Genomic DNA, 18,793 nt, shown 5'->3' on the forward strand with positions numbered 1-18,793 from the left:
TTACTTGTGATTGATTCAAGCAAAGCAAAGGCAATTAATCCCAATGTCTGAAATACATTATTTCTTATTACTAATTAACAATACTCCACCAAACTATCATAATACCATTGTAACAAGCAGCATTGGAATATAGATAATCATTTCATAGCGACATACATGGATGTTGAATTGATTAATTTGATCATCTATTAGAAATCAATACTCATGGTTTGTCTTTGTTTATTTTATATAAATTCTGACATGCAATTTAAATTTTATGGTTCAGTTTATAAATTTAATTTGGATATTATATTAACATTTAATTATTAATAATACTTAATTAATTATCACAAATTGATTTAATTATTGATGTCTAGTATCAAAGAAACCTAACACGCCATTATTATTTATTAATCTATGGCTTTGCTTTACTTAGGCCTTACACAATATATACTACTATGTTATATGCTCCTATTATATGTATTATAGTATTATAGTATTATTGATTGTAATATAATTTCATTTGCCGATGGGGACCCGGTGGGCTACACCTCCAATCAAATCTGTATTTTAATTGTCACCATCTATTTTTAATCATAAAAATTACAAGTTCTGAAACAATTCATTCATAATTGTAGTAGAAATAGTGTAATGTTTAAGTAGATAAATAATACTATAAATATTAGTTTAAATTGACTAAATATTACGTTTTATCTTAAATGACATTAATTTTTAATTTTAAATATAAAATATAACATTCATATATAAATCTAAATATTTACATTAAATAACATATTTTATTCATTGAAAAATATCTTTCAGAATAATAAATACAAACAATTATATTTTCAAATATATAATATCATAATTCAATGTTATAATTATATCACATAATCATAAAAAAAACTTGAAATCACTAGGAAGCAACAAATATAAAACCGTAAAATTATTATAATTATATTAGTCCTTTAACTTGTTCATTCTTTACATTTATATTGGTACCAAACTTTTTTACTCACATTAGAGTACAAAGACTAAAATTACAAAATTAGAGTACAAGGACTAAAGCCACAATATACATACACTAGAAGGATTAATATAAGCATTTTAAATAAACTTTAATAATATAAGTAAATACCCAAATAAAAATTCCAAGTCAAAGTCAAAGAAAAAAACATGCCTTGTTGCCAACATAAGCCGAGAAGCGCATTAAGCACCGTCAAGCGCCATAAGCCAACGATTTTTTTCTCTGTTTGTCCATTTCTTCACCACTTTTCAAAGTTTTATCCTTTCACCTTTTGTACTTTTATTTATTTATTTATTTTCTATTCCTTTGATTTGGTGAGGAGCACTGAGCAACCACTTGACTTTCCCTTCCTCCCAACAAAGACATGAAAGAGAAATCAAGATAGATTTTTTTATGATACGAGTGAAGATTAAAAGAAGAGAAAATCATGAGAATGGAATGGGAAGGTGAAGAACGTCATCAAGAGAATCAAACCCAGAGAGATATCGTGAATGTAAATGTGAATAATGGTGGAGTAATGTATGTCAAAGTGATGACCGATGAGCAGTTGGAGACTCTCAGGAACCAAATTGCTGTTTATGCCTCCATTTGCGAGCAGCTCGTTGAGATGCATAAGAATCTCACCGCCCAGCAAGATCTTGCAGGCCTCTCTCTAATCCTCTCCCCCTTGTATCCATTATATGCTTGTCAAGCTCTTATTTATGGCTTCTCTCATCTCATATCATGGCCTTTTTCTCTTCCTTTTTGTCATCATCTAAAAGAAATTTGCTCAAAGGTCTTTCTTTTTTCCACTTGGATCTTGTGTTCTAAGTGATGGTGGAAATGGCTTGGCATTGGCTTTGATAGAAGACTTTTCTTCTGTATTGGTTTGGGTCAATCAGCACTGCTTTGGTTCACTTGGGTCAATTTCTTGTGAGTTAAAATACCCATTTAATGCTTTCTTTGTGAAGAACAATGATTCTTCAAATAAGATAGGGCCAACTACTTTTGTTACTTTTGAGGTTGCCAATGATTGATTCTTCTAGTATCCACTTTCTGATTTGTTTAATGACAAGGATGTTCTTAGTCTAGCTTCTTTGGTTGTCTCCTAACAATTGATGGGCGGTGTTGTATGTGAATATGTTTTTGTTTAACCTTCATAGCAATTTTGAATTTCTGGGAAATGATGGTTATGTTGTTTAACTCGGATGCTTGATCGTCTCTCTCGCAGGTGGCAGGCTGGGAAACCTGTATTGCGACCCTTTAATGGCATCTGCTGGGCACAAAATTACGGCTAGACAGCGGTGGACACCGACTCCGGTGCAGCTCCAGATTCTGGAACGTATCTTCGATCAGGGGACTGGAACTCCGAGCAAGCAAAATATCAAAGAGATAACCTCGGAGCTGATCCAGCATGGGCAAATTTCCGAAACGAATGTCTATAACTGGTTCCAAAATAGACGGGCTCGGTCCAAAAGGAAGCAACTGGGGTCATCATCCAACAATGCTGAATCAGAACAAGAGACGGAAGTAGAGTCACCGAATGAAAAGAAGAATCTTCTCTCTCAGCAGAACCATGCACCAAGTGCTGAAGATCTGTGCTTCCAGAACCTTGAGATATCCCCCGAATTGCATTTCTTGAGTGTCATGTCCAATCCAAATGCATACGATGGTAAGCACCGAGACTCCTATCTAAATGATGCTGTTCATGGTCGATTCTGCAGTTCTGCTACTGCTAGCTTGTAAGCACTGGTTTCATATTACATCCCTATGTAATGATGCAGGAGATGAACACCTGTCTGGAAAAATGGGAATGCCGGGGAACTACAATATTTATGACCAGGCAGAAGACTAACGCATGGCAGGGTGAGACTCGGATTGGTGGGCTAGGGTCGACAGTGGAGACGAAGAATTCGGTTTAATCATGGAACACGACCATGCTTAACATAGTAAAGCTAATACTTGTAGTTTGAACATGAGATGAGCCAGTTAAGCTGGAAATAGACTTCTTAGTATGATTTCTGTAGTGTGCCATTGTGTTTTGTCTTTGTTTCTTTTTGTTGATAGAAGGAACCCCATGAATGTTTTGGCGAGTTCATTGAAACTAGGATCATGCTTGATTTTGCCTTAGTTGATGATTCTTCGGTTTGAATTTGATAGTTGAACTTTGGACATTTTAACATATGTTGGTTGGATAAATTTGTGTAGATACATAAATGGTCACAAAATAAATAAACAATGAAGAGATTATATATATATAGAAAAAACATTAACGGGACACAGTTAGTTGATCAATTGCTTGGATATCGATTCATGCTTAGATTATATTACATCTCTAAGGAATGACGCAAGAGATGAACAGTTGTCAGAAAAAACGGGAATACCTAACGTACGGAGACCATTGCTTCCAACACATATATTCATTTTTTCCTCTCAATTTTATTTCTTTACAGATTGAGTCATGTCGCAAACTTTCTGAGTCGGATTAAGACGAAATTCGGGTTACGAAGTTCCAACACTAATATTATTAATTATTATTAGTTTAGCAAGATAAAGCATTATCATGTTTGAATCTTTATGTTATGCCTAAAATAAAATAAATTAATAAAATTATCTTATAATAAATCTTTATATCCGTCAATTTAAATAAATTAATTAACAAATCAAATCCATGTGATTACAAAACAAAATATACTTACGGGGAAGTCTCACGTCAGACAACCTAATATACGACTAAGGAAAGGCGGTACCGGAAATATTATTATTATTTTTAACATTTATGGTAAAAAATTACCTGAAACATTATTTTTTTCTACCAGAAATGTTATTATTGGACGCTTTATCGGGTTTGTTAACATATCCGGTAAAGCGCTACCTAAAATATTATTTTTTCTATTAGAAATGTAAATATTGGACACTTTACCGAAAATATTAAAAAATATTAATGTTTTAAGTAAAAAAATAATGTTTCCAGTAATTTTTTATCGAAAATGTTAAAAAATAATAATATTTCCGATAACGCATTTTTTTAACCGTATATTAAGGACTTATGACAGAATTTCCCATATACTTACATACCTTACTTACCTAGACTTTATTTTCTTAATTAGTTTTTCATTTTTATCCTTAGAAAAATTTAAGGGTAAAATAGAAATGAAAATCCAAAAATCTCATCCTCAGATTAAATCAATCTTTATATTTTATCATTCCTTTATATTTTATCATCCCCTTCACTTTCTCATTCCCTGTACCTCCTTCGGCCCGGAAACCATTTATCTCCAGAACCTTGAAATACCTTTTGGTATTTCAAATTTCCCCACACAAAAACAAACCCTAATTGCTATCTCCTCAACTCTATCTTTATCTACAATCCTAAAACAAAACTACTTTCTTTATTTTCCGGATATATACATATAGTCAGGTATTTCAATCAAAATTCAGTCATTTTACATTCCCTCTTTGTTTTCATTTACATCTCATCGTTTTCATTACTAATACTATTACTATATTACATCGTAATCATCCCTCTACAAACCCCGGATTTACGTTGTTTGCCTCTGTGTCTTTGTTTTAATCGCTCAGCCTTCCTATTTCAATTTGGCTATTCATGGTAATTGCGAGATCATCAAATTTTCCATTGGTTTTACTGGTAATTCTACAAAAGAATCTTTAGATAGGGTTTTCAGGCTTTCATTCATTATGTCATTATCAACGAATGAAGCATCTTTCAATGATCACCTGCTCGCATTTATGCTATTTCCAAACTGGGTTTTTATTTATTTATTTATCTGGGATTCTTTTTATTTGTTTTTTGGCCTTATAATTCAGATTTTCTTTTTGGGTTTTGTTTACCATTTAACACTGAATCCATGATTGTTGATGTTATAGAATCAATGTGAATTTGAGCGGTTGGATTATCCTTGTAAATAATTTACTCATTCTCTTGTACTTCAGATCATATAATAAGCTGGATTTAATGGAGGCTAACATTTGTGAAATTAATCACTTGGATGCCGATGTCCTTTTGCCTCCTCGGAAGCGCCTGTTGGCAGGTTTTAAGAAACAGGCTTCGAATGCAAATGCCACTTCAGATCAGCCAATAGCTGCTTCTTCCACTTCATCTCCTTCACCTCCTTCACCACCTTCACCATCATCTGCTACGTCATCAAGTGATGTTGATGCTCATCTTAATAACTTATTGAGTCCCCGTTTGAATAACCCTAACCTTTCTCCAGAGGAGATTTTCGAGGCCTCGAGAACAGCAGCTATTGCGGCCGCCAAGGCTGCTGAAGCTGCCAGAGCTGCAGCAGAGGAGAAGGCTGCAATTGCAGCTAAAGCTATCGCTGCGGCTAAGAGTGCATTGGACATGGTAGCTACATTTTCTGAAGATGCCGGTAGTAAGGATAGATACCTTAAAAAGAATAAGATCAAGAAGCATGTCCCAGTTCAAGTCTTATACAAAAAACACCAACCGATTGAGAATTCTAGGGTAGATGAAGATTTAGCCCAAAGGTTGCACCGAGCAATCAATCGTTCTTCGAGAATCTCAAAAGGTTCACCAATTTCTGAATGGAAAGGTCATCAACACAAAAGGCCTAAGAGCTTGCCAACTCTTGAGAGCACAAAGGTCCCCAATGGGGGCATTGTGTTGAGAGGAAGCCCCTCTTCCACATGCAATGGAAGTACTATGGAAGCCGAAATCAATTCTGATGACTTGGTTAGGGAGCATGTAAAGGTAGCCAATGAAGGAAAATCGGGGCAGTCGGTGTTGGATAATGGTGAAGCAGAATCGGGTTATTCAAAGGAAAAAGCTTGCAAAGAAGCATATCCTTCCGGTAAAAAGAGGGGAACATTAAAGCTCAAGAAGTTGCCCTTGAGCGTTTGTTCTTACAGGGATCGAGTGAATCACAAGGAAGAGATGATTACTGAGAGCTCCCCGTTGATGGAAAAGAACATGGGTAATCCGACCGTTGTTGTTAAGCCCGTGTTTTCCTCTGGAACTCTCTGCTGATGGTTTAATTTCTATTGAAGATACACCAATGTGGAAATACCAGGATTTCAAGGCCCCTGCATTTATCGAACAAAGCAAAGTCATGCAATCGTAGTGATCGGTTCGATTCTCGTACCGTTTGGCTACAATTTTAGAGCTGCAATAGCTGAGGTAGGATTCTCAATTCTCTTCTTATAGAAATGAGTTTTACTCCACTTTTATCTTTTTCTGCTTATCTTTGGTTTTGTAAGGAAGTTGAATTTGGCAGAATGTACATTTGAATGCTCCAATTGCTTGCCTTGAAATAGAATAACACCCAATAATTGAAGTTGAGATAAAGAGGAATGCAATGCAATAAGAATTAGATGGTTCTTTCCTGGTTAATTTTTGCGTATCCATCCTGCTTTCTGGGACGATACATAGATGTACTGAAACTTTAATGCCTTTGGTATTCCTTTTTCAGCAATAGATGTACTGAAACTTTAATCCCTTATTGTTGTTTATTGGATGCACAAATAATTCATTATCTAACGAGTTTTTTGAAGTTGATAATGTCTTTTTGATGGAATTCAAACGTTTCGACATGTAATTTCCCGGTTTTGTCCACGAAAACCCGGTTTAGTGTGAACAGGAGTCATTCAAAATGGTAAAAGATTCGAACAAGTTATTGTAATTATAAAGTGGTTCAGCCAAACTTCCAAATTTCGTGATTTTACGTATGGTCTGTGCACATGTTTCCAGCTGGGGCAAGTGGGTTGATCTGCATTCTACTCTGTGCTGTCCATTCCCTTTTTTCTATTCTGTTTCAGTTTATACATATGTAAGTCTAACTTCAACTAATCTGACTAATCAATTATCTATCAAACAATTGTTTAATTTAACCAATCATTAACCCATAATTAAACAGCATTAACCAAGTCTTAACCTATTTGTCTATGTTACTTGAATGAAACCTAATTTATACAACTTTGGTCTAACACAAATCGAGTTTAATGGATTAATGCTATTTGATGATTAAGCAAATTAAATAAGCCCGTGACTTAATAACTAAAAAGATTAAAAAATAAAATTAGAAAATCGATTAAAACAGTTGAATATAAATTAAATTAATAAACGACGGCTAAAATCTACAGTTGATTAAATTTTAATTCAATTAATATCATCGTCAATATTATTGTGTTTTTAAAGATTATATAGGTTCGAATATGCTTAAACATGTAATAAATTTTGAGTAACAATTATAATATATTTTGCTATTAGAATTTTAAGTAACTCGGAATATCGCTTAGTTTTTTCTTTGATGAAAGAAAAAAAAAAGATTAACTTGAAATGGAAGGAGGAAGGTGTGATTAATTGGCTGTCAAATAACTATCCAAAACCAGAATTACTGGGGCATTCAGTAATATAATCCCGACGACGTTGCTTGCAACATAATCCAATATCGGACAGTCGGTAATATTAATGGTAATTAATTAATCTTAAATTTAATTAATAATTTATAAAAAAGTATTTTTATATTTTTTTCAACACGGTATATGTCCGGCTCATGACAAGTTAATGGGCAGAAAACTCAATTAACAAAAAGACAAATAATCATAAATTATTTAAAAATAATATATTGTTAATATGTCATCTAAACTTTTCCTAAAATATATTTATAATTCATTAGCATGTAACCGCCCACAATTCTTAATTAACTTGCACATTAGCTTTTGTTAATAATTAAATTACCTAATATTATTTATTGGTTAACTGATATCAGTTGTGAGAAGAAATGCTATCTTTTTCTAATTAAAAACGAAATAAATAATTTTATATACAAATATCTTATCATCCTACTTATCATTATTTATTAAATAATTTAAAAAAATAATATTTGTATAAAATATTTTATTTATGTATATCATACATATACGTGATAAATTTATTCTTTTTAAAATATAAATAATAATAAATTGTTTTATGAATCCTTTCTATTACATTGTTTATGAACTCATTATTTGAAATCTTTAAACTCGTTTTTTATATATATTTGATAAATTATAACTTTTAAATAATCAACTACCCATAAAAAATTAAATGTGAAAAAGTAAAATGAATGATTTTAATTAGTAAAAAATATAAATGTAAATAAAAAACGTAAAATAAACGATTTTAGTTATAAAAATTATACATGATGTAATAATAATGAGAATAGATGAAAAAATAATTTTTGGTATATATATATATATATATATTAATGTATAAATTCTATAATAAATTTTAAACTTAATATATATTTTCCCGCAGGGGACACATATTCTAGTTTTAATAATTTTATCTATTAAAAAAAAGTTTTACTAATAATTTTATCATGACCATTTTTTTTCCTCCGGTGCACTGGGGCTGAAACAACAAACAACGAAAGCCAAAAGGGAAAAAAAAGATAGACATAAAAAAGAAGAGAAAAAAACAAGGGAAAAAGCAGGCAACTCTCCATCGTATTTGGCATCGACCTTTCAGGTTTCACGTTCCATGTTTCAAGTGTGGAACTGAATGGTCTATGGTTATTATTTCGATTTTGTTTCAGCTATTCGTGGATTTGAATACAGATTGAAATTCAATTTCCAGCATAAAATATTCGGGTTGACTGGAAATTGAAGAATGGCGGCGCAAAACCAGACCGATCTGTTCGATGCTTATTTTAGGAAGGCGGATTTGGACGGCGATGGCCAGATCAGTGGAGCCGAGGCTGTTGCCTTTTTTCAAGGCTCCAATTTGCCCAAACAAGTTCTTGCTCAGGTCATTTCCGTCTTCTCGTTCGTATTTTTTCATACATATTGACAACTTACCTTTCTTCTTTGGTGGCTCCTAAGGCATAAATCAGATTTGATTTTTTTCTTTCTTTCATTCCGCCAAATTTACAATGTTTCTATTTTATTAGGGTTAGGTGCTATTAATTATTGAAAATGTTGGAGTTCTTCAGATTTGGCTCTAATCGATCGCTTAACTGCTCAGTGGAATCTTTTCCTTTCAATCTGTTGCTTTTAGATGCTAGCAAACTAACTGGCGATTGAGAGAAAAGTATAATGAAAAACACACAATTGACATAGGGTTTACACTAATCTTAACAGCTCAGTGTGTGATTTGAATTCGTAATTGTTAGTGATTTTCTGTCTTTCCTTTTAACTGTCAAATCTGTTGAAATCTGAAACAAGAAGCAGGGTTTTGGTAGTTTTTTTAACCCGAGAATTCTTGTATCTGCTTTGCGTAGGGAGATCTTAGTATGTGGAAACATGGCTTTTTTCCTAGTCGTGTTTTTGTTTATGTTCTGTTCCGTGCAGGTGTGGATGTATGCTGACCAGAAGAAACTGGGTTATCTTGGTAGGCAAGAATTTTATAATGCCCTTAAACTTGTAACTGCGGCACAAAGTAAGCGAGATCTGACACCAGATATGGTCAAAGCTGCACTGTATGGTCCTGCTTCAGCTAGGATTCCTGCTCCACAAATAAACGTTGCCGCCACACCTACACCACACCCAAGGGTAGCAACAGTTACTTCGCAGTCCAGTGGCAACTCATCTGTGCCTTCCCAAAATTCTGCCCTCAATGGGGCACCTGGTCTTGGCAATTTGGGTGTAAACCAGCAGTATGCCCAACCATTGCAAAATCAAGTTGTGAGGCCACCTCAAGCCATGCCTCCCGTCACTTCATCACAAATACAACCAGCACTTGCTGCAGAAGGCGTGCTGAGAGGTGGTAACATGGTCGCTCCTCCTCGTCTTCCAACATCAAACTCCTCAACTAATTGGCAAAGTGGAAGCTCAGGTGGATTCTCAACGGGTATCAGTAACCAAGCTCAAAACCGAAGTGCTAGTCCTTCTGAAGGCCAAGGATTTGGACTTACAGCTTCGGGGTTGACACCATCTATGCAACCAATACCACAAGCAACCCCTGTGCAGATATCCTCTTCTGCTCCAAAACCGAAAGATTCATCCATACCATCCAACAAGTTAGGAGCAGGGGATTCCAAGGCATTGGCGGTTTCAGGAAATGGATTTACCTCTGATTCTCTTTTTGGTGATGTCTTCTCTACAACTTCATCGCAATCAAAGCAAACTTCTTTGGCAACCACATCTTCTGCAACTGACTCCATTGTCTCATTGACCTCTGTTCCAGCTTCTGGGCCCCATTCTTTTGCAAAGTCAAGCCCAGCTCAGTCTTTGCAGGGTACACTTTCTCAACAACCTGTGGGCGGCCAGTATCACCCAGGTCATCCAACAGGGAGACAGCACCAGCAGGCTGCAGCTCAAAACAATGCTGCATCTAGTTCAACTGGGTTTCCCGCTGGACCTGGGAACTTGTCTTCTGGTCAATCAACTCAGTCTCAGCCCCCATGGCCAAAGATGACTCAGTCTGATATACAAAAGTATACAAAAGTATTTGTACAAGTTGACACTGATAGAGATGGAAAAATTACTGGTGATCAGGCTCGCAATCTGTTCTTAAGCTGGAGGCTTCCAAGAGGTAGGCTATGAGCGACTGTCAGCTTTTGGTTTATCATCTAGTAGCTCAATTGTGTTGGTTAAGATAATATTTTCTTATTTTTGAAATCTTATGGTGATAGTGCAATAGATCATGTGGACTCTGCATGGATATAACTGGCAGAGCATTAAGTTTGTATTATGTTTTTTAGTTACTTTTTTGAACAGTTAGTCACAATCTTTTTAACTACCTTTAAGTAGAAAGATGAGCTATCAATGGACATAGCTTTTTTCCAGGCACTACCTATACAAGTACTTCTAATCTTGGGACTATTCTTTTTGTTTCTTTAGAGTGAATTTCTCCTTAAAACCTGAAACAAAATTTTTAGCATCTTTCAAATTTTATGACAGGTATTCATGGTAGAAGTGAACTAAAAACTTTGATGAAACAGAAACATGGTAAAATGAAAATCATGATAGTGAGACCAATGGAAAACAAGAGTTCATGTTGAAGTAATAGAGCCCAAGCCAATTGTAGGTCATAGAGAAGTAGATTTTGTGTGTAAACTTTTTCTTTGTTTCTTTTGAAAATTTCAAAATGAAGAATAAAGAAATATTAAAATTTGAAGCGCAGTTATTCTTAAACACATGGTAAGCTGGTAGGGCCGTAGGGGTGCTTGTAAAATAATGAAATCTATTATTGATTGATGAATTTTTAATCTATTAAAGATAAGCTAATCTCTTTGGTTTACATTAATCAATTTTATTGTTAGAAGTTTTATTGATCAATCATTAAGAACATTCAATGATTTGTGCGTCTTGTGTGTTTCCTTCATACCCTTTGGTTACTCAGTTTGGAAACCATTTTAACAAATTATTTTCATTGAATATTTAGTTAGCAATTTAATGTATTTGAAACCAGTTTGGTTCATTTCTTTTCTATTTTTAATTTTTTTACTACATTAACCTTTTTTTCTCCGTGTAAGCAGTTACAGCTCATTTTTAGAATCCTATAGCTCTCTTAAATTCAGAAATAATTTTGTGTTCCTTTTATAAGGCAATTGCTGTGCCACCTTATGACACAATGGTCATTCTGAAATTATTATTGGTGTTTCAGAGGTCTTAAAGCAGGTGTGGGACCTATCTGATCGAGATAATGACAGCATGCTTTCTTTGAGAGAGTTTTGTACTGCTCTTTATTTGATGGAACGCTATAGAGAAGGCCGCCCTCTTCCTTCAGTGCTCCCAAGTACTCTCGTATCTGATGAGACTCCATCCACTTCTGGTCACCCTCCAGTTCCATATAGAAATGTAGCTTGGGGGCCTGCTCATGGTATTGTTTTCCTATTGTGTCATATTTATGCCGTATTTTTCTTTTCCGTGTTTTCTTCATGGATAAATCTCCTTTTACAAAACATCTTTTATAGGTTTCCTGCAACCACAAGCTACTACTGCTCCACGGCCACTTTTACCTTCTGCTAGGGGAAGACCACCAAGGCCAGTGTCAGTTTCTCAGACTGATGCACAGATGCCACCCGCTCCGCAAAAGTCCAAGGTTCCAGTTCTGGAGAAGAACCTTGTAGATCAACTTAGCCAGGAGGAGCAAGATTCTCTTAACTCAAGGTTCAAAGAGGCAACAGATGCTAATAGAAAGGCATTTCCTCTTCTCTGAGACTTTCTATGAGAATTCCCATGAAATTTCTTTTATTTTTATTCTTCTTTTTCCCAATCAATGCTATAGATGACATCTCAGGTGTAGGGCTGCCATGTATGAAGTCGGTTAGTTCATCTTCATTTTTCGCTATTCCGAGAGATGGTTAAAGTAACCTAGTCTAGGCAATTGCTTGTGAAATGTGATATTATATTAACTGTTACCATTTTCTTTTCTTTTTAGGCTTTATTGTCTCTGAAGTCTGAAGTGCATGGTATTATCTATTGTAGAAATTTGAGTCAGCATCATTTTTCTTTTTGAAGGTTGAGGAACTGGAAAAGGAGATACAAGATTCAAGAGCAAAGACTGAATTCTTTCGTGCTAAGATGCAAGAACTTGTAAGTAAGCTCCTTTTGACTTTATGATTATTGCAAGGCCTTCATCATTCAATTACAGTTGACCTCTTTGGGATTAAAAAAACCCTGCTTTCTGTAATGCTAGTTTGCTAAAGACATAAGAATGCCTTAGACGGGAATCATCTTTGAACTAAATTCTTGTTAAAATGGATAATTTTTGCTGTCTTTGATGTTGCATCTTCAGACCATTGATTTGTTGCCCTTTTTATTTCCACTTGTTGCCACTCGGCAATAGATTTTATATAAAAGCAGATGTGACAATCGACTTAATGAGATTACTGAAAGAGCCTCTGCTGACAAAAGAGAGGTACACTGCCTTTTATTTCTATGTTCCACAATTCAATTCTACTTTCCCCGTGGTGTTTTTTGTTGTTGAGCAGTTGAATTATCCTGTATTTCAGGTTGAAGCATTGGCGAAGAAGTATGAAGAGAAGTACAGGCTGTCTGGAGATGTAGCCTCTAGGTTAACCATTGAGGAGTCCACATTTCGTGATATTCAGGTATTTAGGAGTTTTCTATGTTTTGAGTGATAGCTAATGGTTGATTGGCTTGATGGCCAAGCTTCAATTTCCTTTTGCTGAAAATTTCTTGTGCTTTGCTTTCATTAGAAATTTCTGTCAGATTGACTTGAATCACTTGCAGGAGAAAAAAATGGAATTGTATCAGGCAATAGTCAAAATAGAACAAGGAGACAATAAGGATGGAGCTCTCCAGGTATATCTATTTGTAAATAATTAGATTTGGTCATGGATACTGAAACATGTATGTAAGAGCGTAATTTCTGTTGGCTTGTGCAGGAGCGTGCTAATCAAATACAATCAAGTCTGGAGGAATTAGTGAAATCTCTTAATGAACGTTGCAAACAATATGGATTACGAGCTAAACCGACTTCACTGGTTGAGCTTCCATTTGGTATTATTTCCACTGTCTATGCGTGTGATAATTATTTTATGATGTATGGGCTTTCCCCTATGCTTTGGAGACAAATCACTAGAAACTCGGGGGTTTAGCTTGAGCTAATCAAAGATGGAGTATATAGAGTGTACATTTAGTAAAAGAAGGACAAACTTATAGATGTGGATATTCCGTCCCCAAGTTGGACAGCTCCCATAGACAATAAGGTATGGCGACTTAGGACACAAATTGAGGGATGCATATCTTAGAAGGATAGAGCAAACTATTGCACAGGGTAAAAGGTTGAATTGGAGACCAAAAAAAAAAGAGTTAGAAAGCTTGAATGCAGATCGAGGGCAAATGTTAAGATATGACCACATCGTTTGGAGGGGATAAATAATAATTTGAATAGATCTTGAAGAGAATGTGGTGTGTTGATAAGAATGATTGGGGGAGGACCTGTGTACTCGAGGCAAATATTTCTTTTTAATCTCCTCCAGAAGTTATCATATGTTACCAATGTAATCATGTCACACTTTTTTATTTGCTTTTTAATCTGCATTTTTGCTGAATGTGGTTGTAAGGTTTCCCCTCATTTTCTTTTTTCAAGATGGTAAATTTAAGATGTCTAGAGAGCTTTTATTGGATTTGTTTTCTTATTCAGGATACTTTTTTTTGTGAACATTTCATTTTTCAGCTAATCTTATGTGTTTTTATATAAGCATATACCTAAAGATTTCACTTTATTGTCAACTTTCTAAGGCTGGCAACCTGGAATCCAAGAAGGTGCAGCAGATTGGGATGAAGATTGGGACAAGTTTGAAGATGAAGGTATGTGCTTGTAGGGCATATCTTTTGATGTCCAACCCATTATTTGTTGACCTTTATATAATAATATTTGGCATGCACTTAACAATATGTATAGAATTTGATATGCTACTTTCTTCTGAATAGTCTAATTTGTATTCTATTCTGATGAATCATAACTTGATTCTCCTTGTAGGATTCACATTTGTAAAGGAGCTCACACTTGATGTGCAAAATGTCATAGCCCCTCCAAAACCAAAATCTTCATTAGTTCAAAAAGAAACAGCTTCTGCAACCCCTGACAAAGACATAGCAATTGACCAAAGTGACGATGACCTGGCAAAAACTCCATCTGGAAAACAGGCTGTTACAACTGATAAGCAATCTCAAGCATTCCAGGATTCCCATGGGACAAGTAGTAGTGCTGATGGTTCTCCCCACGCCAAGAAAACTGATGACACTGATAGCTCAGCTCTTGCTAAAGAATCTAGAAGGTGTGTTGTTTAGTTTGCAGTATTATGTAGTTCTCAAGCTACTATTCCTCTTGCATTATTTTCTGCAAGCAGTGAACCTGCAAATGGTTGTAAAGTAGGGATTTGTTTTCTTTTTTCTTCCTTTGTCTTTGATGTTTTAGGTTTAAGGTTTCTTGACCAATTGGTGATATACCTTTACAGTGATCAGGGTGGTGCTGAATCTTTATTTTCGGAGGACAAGAGTTTTGATGGACCTAGCTGGGGAAAATTTGATTCTCAGTTTACAGATCAAGTTTGGGGCTTTGAAAATGAACATGGCAAGGTAAGTGGATTTTTAGTCTTGCAGCACTCATTCAGATTAAATTGCAGGTTGTTTTCTTTCTGAAGCCAAATCAAGAGAATGAAACTGATTTTCTCTATTCAGATTGGTTTTCTTAGTAACTTAGTTGTTTCAGTTCTATTGTCAATGAAAAAGAATTATGTTTCAGTTATGATGAAAATCCTTTTGTTCGGTCTTTTGTCCAAGGCTGAGTATGCCTACAACTTTCTAGTTTAATATCTCAGGACCTTTTAGTGTCAAATTAGTTTATCAAAGACAACCTTATATTATTTTCTCTTTCCTTGAATGTCAAAGTTTCTCTCGTTTGTCTTGATTTCAATATATTTCTTAACAGATGTTTGTTTCTTGAAAAGATTTGTCAGGATTTTATTGAGAATCGCAAATTGGTCTAAAGAAAACTTCTCTTGCAGGAGATGGATCCTGAGAGGCATGATGATGACTCTTTGTTTGGTCTTGGTGGCTTCAATATAAAGCCCATAAAAACACAGTCCTCGCAAACAGAAAGCTTGTTCCCAGGGAAAGGTCCGATTGTTTTTGATTCTGTTCCGAGCACCCCTGCAAACGCTAGTGACGTGATCCATGGGAAGAGCTTATCTATTTTTGCAGACTCTGTTCCAAGCACCCCTGCTTATGCAGATAACATGCTCAAGGGTCAGAGTTCATCCTTGTTTGCAGATTCTGTTCCAAGCACTCCTGCCTATGCGGATAACATGTTCAAGGGTCAGAGTTCATCCTTGTTTGCAGATTCCGTTCCAAGCACTCCTGCCTATGCGGATAACATGTTCAAGGGTCAGAGTTCATCCTTGTTTACAGATTCTGTTCCAAGCACTCCTGCCTATGCGGATAACATGTTCAAGGGTCAGAGTTCATCCTTGTTTGCAGATTCTGTTCCGAGCACTCCTGCCTATGCGGATAACATGTTCAAGGGGAAGGGCTCTTCTATTTTTGCGGATTCTGTTCCGAGCACCCCCGCTTACCATTATTCCCAACAGAGTTTTGGTGAAGGATCAGAAGCTCATTCATTTGACAGCTTCTCTAGGTCTGATTCATTCAACATGCAAGACAGTGGATTGTTTCAATCCCGCAGCTTCGACAGGTTTGATTCCATGCGCAGCTCAACAGACTTTGATCAGGGTTATGGGTTTCCCCCATCGAGGTTTGACTCATTTAACGCACGTGATCAACCTGATAAATCACTGTCTAGATTTGATTCCATTGGAAGCACTACAGGGTTTGATCATAGTCACGAGTTTGCATCATTTGATGATAATGATCCATTTGGGTCAACAGGGCCATTTAAGACTTCACTGGAGAGTCGGACGCCGAGGAGAGATTCCGATAAATGGAGTGCTTTTTAGGTATAAATAAATATGATATAATACAATATAAATGCAATTAAATGGATGCTGAGGGGTGTTTCGCGTTATCATGCCTTGTAGGTCGAGATTTTGGTTTCTTGTTCGGCGGCTTTGATTCTTTTGTTAGTATATACAGTGACTCAATAAAGGAGTGGTTGTGCCAAAGTCTTTTTATTTTCTTCCCTGCATCTTTATACAGTTCCCGTCTTTTGGTTTAGTTTCTGTAGTTTTAGTGGTTTTTCTCCTGGTTTATGGATGGGTCTGGACTTACGGAATGTTGTTTCCAAATAGTCGGTGATAAATCATTGTATGCGATATGAAACGTAAAATTTGTATAAACTCATTTTTCATGCACTCATTGATCTTCTTATGGTTTTGATTTTATTTTTGGATAGTAATCCTTTTTCTTTCATTATATATATGTGTGTTGAATGTTTGTTTTTTGTCCTGATGGCATATGGTTGAGGATGATTTTGTTGGCAATATTTTGATTTCATAAGTTACAAACATCTCACACTTGGTGACAGAAGTTTCCTGCAAATGCAATTTCTGAGGCGGAGATTACAATCAATTTAGCTCCTCATTTTCTACTGAATTTGTCACAGGTTTAAAATTTTCTTAAAATTAATTACGGGGATCAAAATGAAATTTTAATTAGAATCGTAGACCAAAATGAAATTTCGATTAAATTTGGATCTAAATTCAGAAAGTAACTAAAATTAAAATTTCTCTTATGCAATTATATCATTTTTTCCAACTGCGGGTTTAAAAGCTCCAAAAACAAGAAACTTTCCATTTTTGGAAAGTTTAAACCTTTCTCTCTCTCTCTAACTTTTCCTCTTTTAGTAGGAAATCTTTAATCAACGTTTTGTCGTCTATCGTAGCTCCGTTTTTGACACCTTCACACCATCTTGTTTCTTATGTCATCTCGAGTCCACTGATGTATGTCTTGTTTTTGTTGCCGCCGGCGTGTGAAGTGATGAGGAAAGTCAAGTTTTCGACGCTGCGAAATCGAACTTTCTGTCGTTCATTGTTGTGAACCGAACTTAATAAGTATCTTAAAATCCTTTAAAAATGCATATAAGAATTTTTATAGAATTTTTCAAGCCCCATGAGCCCTGCACGCGTTGTTGTTGTGCATGGGAAAGGTCCACCACCCGGTGTGCTTTTAGAAACGGGTCGACCTAACTCGTCTGCCCGATTCGACCCGACCCTCCTGACCCGCTCAGCTCAACTCCTCTGGCCCAAGCCCAAACCAGCCCAACCGAACTGGGTCAACCGTTGATCGTTGACTTTTTCCGAAAACTTCTATATTGACGTTTTTCAATGTCTTGAGTTCGATTTTGTCAAATTCTAACCGAAAGGCTCGAATCGAGTCCGTTAATATGAAAATGCTTAGTATTTTCATATTTTTGTTTATTTATTTGAGATTTGATTATGGAATTGATTCGAGTATATATTTTTATAAAGGTACTCGTGTTTCCCCCGACCGAGGGTCTATTGATCCGGTGCTTTTCGTCCTTCAGATCAACACGATACGTGTTCTTCGAGAGTTACTCGTAGGTTTCGTAAATTGTTTAAATAGAGGTTATTACTATTCATATTAGGATTCTGATATAAATTTTCCGATTTGTATGATCTAGCAATGCCGTTGATTATAATCGACAAACCTAATATAGGCTTCCTTATCAAACTACTCAGACCGGTACAAATGTGTTTTCTTATGGTGTTACGTTACTGTTTTAAATTATCTATATGAACTGTTTTAGATTTCTGATGATACTGAATATTTTTATGACACGATACATGATTTTCTGACTACCGTTTATCTGATATATGATTTACTGTATATTTTTTTATATGATATTTGTTTATTGTATTTTTGTATATGATTTCTGAATATGGAATACTTTCATGTTTTAATGAATTAAACTATCGTTTTCACTCGAATACATACATGTTTTTTACTGTCATTGGGGGTATTATTGGAGGAAGTATCTGAGGCCTAGTCTATGACTTGTAAGACCTTACCGCATGCTTCTCTACTTTTGAGCACATGGTAAGTCCTTACTGCAAGTCCTTATGCTATATGTATAAAGCACTTACCAGGTGTACAAGTAGGTGTATGGTTATAGAGAACCTACACATTATGGTGATCGGATGGGAGTAGTGCTCATATTTTGAAAACATGTTTGATGAACTGATTTTTACTAAAGTATTTTATATGTATGTTTTTATACACCGCAATGAGCACACTGAGTTTTTTTTAGCTCATTATGTAAATTTTAACCTTTTCAGATAGTAACAGACAGTAGACTAGCAAACTTGGCATCAGGATGACCAATTACCCCTCATTTTTTGTACCATTGTATATCCCTATATGCCCTATTTGTTATACTTTGGTGACACGTGTTTT

At 35.3% G+C, this 18,793-nt stretch overlaps 3 protein-coding genes across 5 annotated transcripts; all 3 read left to right on the top strand.

Moving 5' to 3' along the window:
* The first annotated feature begins 1,317 nt into the window (after positions 1 to 1,317).
* Positions 1,318 to 3,014, top strand: LOC120126971 (WUSCHEL-related homeobox 13-like). The gene is made up of 3 exons (XM_039144994.1): positions 1,318 to 1,650; positions 2,217 to 2,657; positions 2,770 to 3,014. Exons 1-3 carry the CDS (start codon positions 1,434 to 1,436, stop codon positions 2,838 to 2,840), a joined length of 729 nt encoding a protein of 242 aa, XP_039000925.1. The 5' UTR covers positions 1,318 to 1,433; the 3' UTR covers positions 2,841 to 3,014.
* A 1,599-nt stretch (positions 3,015 to 4,613) lies between these two features.
* LOC120126774 lies at positions 4,614 to 6,439 on the top strand. The gene is made up of 3 exons (XM_039144869.1): positions 4,614 to 4,634; positions 4,874 to 5,943; positions 6,017 to 6,439. The coding sequence occupies exons 2-3, from the start codon at positions 4,962 to 4,964 to the stop codon at positions 6,088 to 6,090; spliced, it is 1,056 nt and encodes a 351-aa protein (XP_039000800.1). The 5' UTR covers positions 4,614 to 4,634; positions 4,874 to 4,961; the 3' UTR covers positions 6,091 to 6,439.
* Positions 6,440 to 8,379: 1,940 nt separating this feature from the next.
* Positions 8,380 to 16,759, top strand: LOC120127026 (epidermal growth factor receptor substrate 15-like 1). Of its 3 annotated transcripts, none has more exons than XM_039145035.1 (14): positions 8,380 to 8,756; positions 9,299 to 10,481; positions 11,556 to 11,771; positions 11,866 to 12,092; positions 12,413 to 12,487; positions 12,741 to 12,812; positions 12,907 to 13,005; positions 13,148 to 13,219; positions 13,303 to 13,417; positions 14,162 to 14,230; positions 14,403 to 14,700; positions 14,881 to 15,001; positions 15,430 to 15,729; positions 15,868 to 16,759. In XM_039145035.1, the coding sequence occupies exons 1-14, from the start codon at positions 8,619 to 8,621 to the stop codon at positions 16,375 to 16,377; spliced, it is 3,495 nt and encodes a 1,164-aa protein (XP_039000966.1). In that variant the 5' UTR covers positions 8,380 to 8,618; the 3' UTR covers positions 16,378 to 16,759. The 3 variants fall into 3 exon arrangements, with proteins under 3 accessions (XP_039000966.1, XP_039000967.1, XP_039000965.1); XM_039145036.1 differs by having other exon boundaries at positions 8,381 to 8,756; positions 15,430 to 15,660; positions 15,937 to 16,759; XM_039145034.1 differs by having other exon boundaries at positions 8,383 to 8,756; positions 15,430 to 16,759.
* The last annotated feature ends 2,034 nt before the right edge of the window (positions 16,760 to 18,793 follow it).

This window comes from Hibiscus syriacus, unplaced genomic scaffold (assembly GCF_006381635.1).
Source record: "Hibiscus syriacus cultivar Baekdansim isolate YM2019G1 unplaced genomic scaffold, ASM638163v2 tig00110462_pilon, whole genome shotgun sequence".
NCBI lineage: Eukaryota > Viridiplantae > Streptophyta > Magnoliopsida > Malvales > Malvaceae > Hibiscus > Hibiscus syriacus.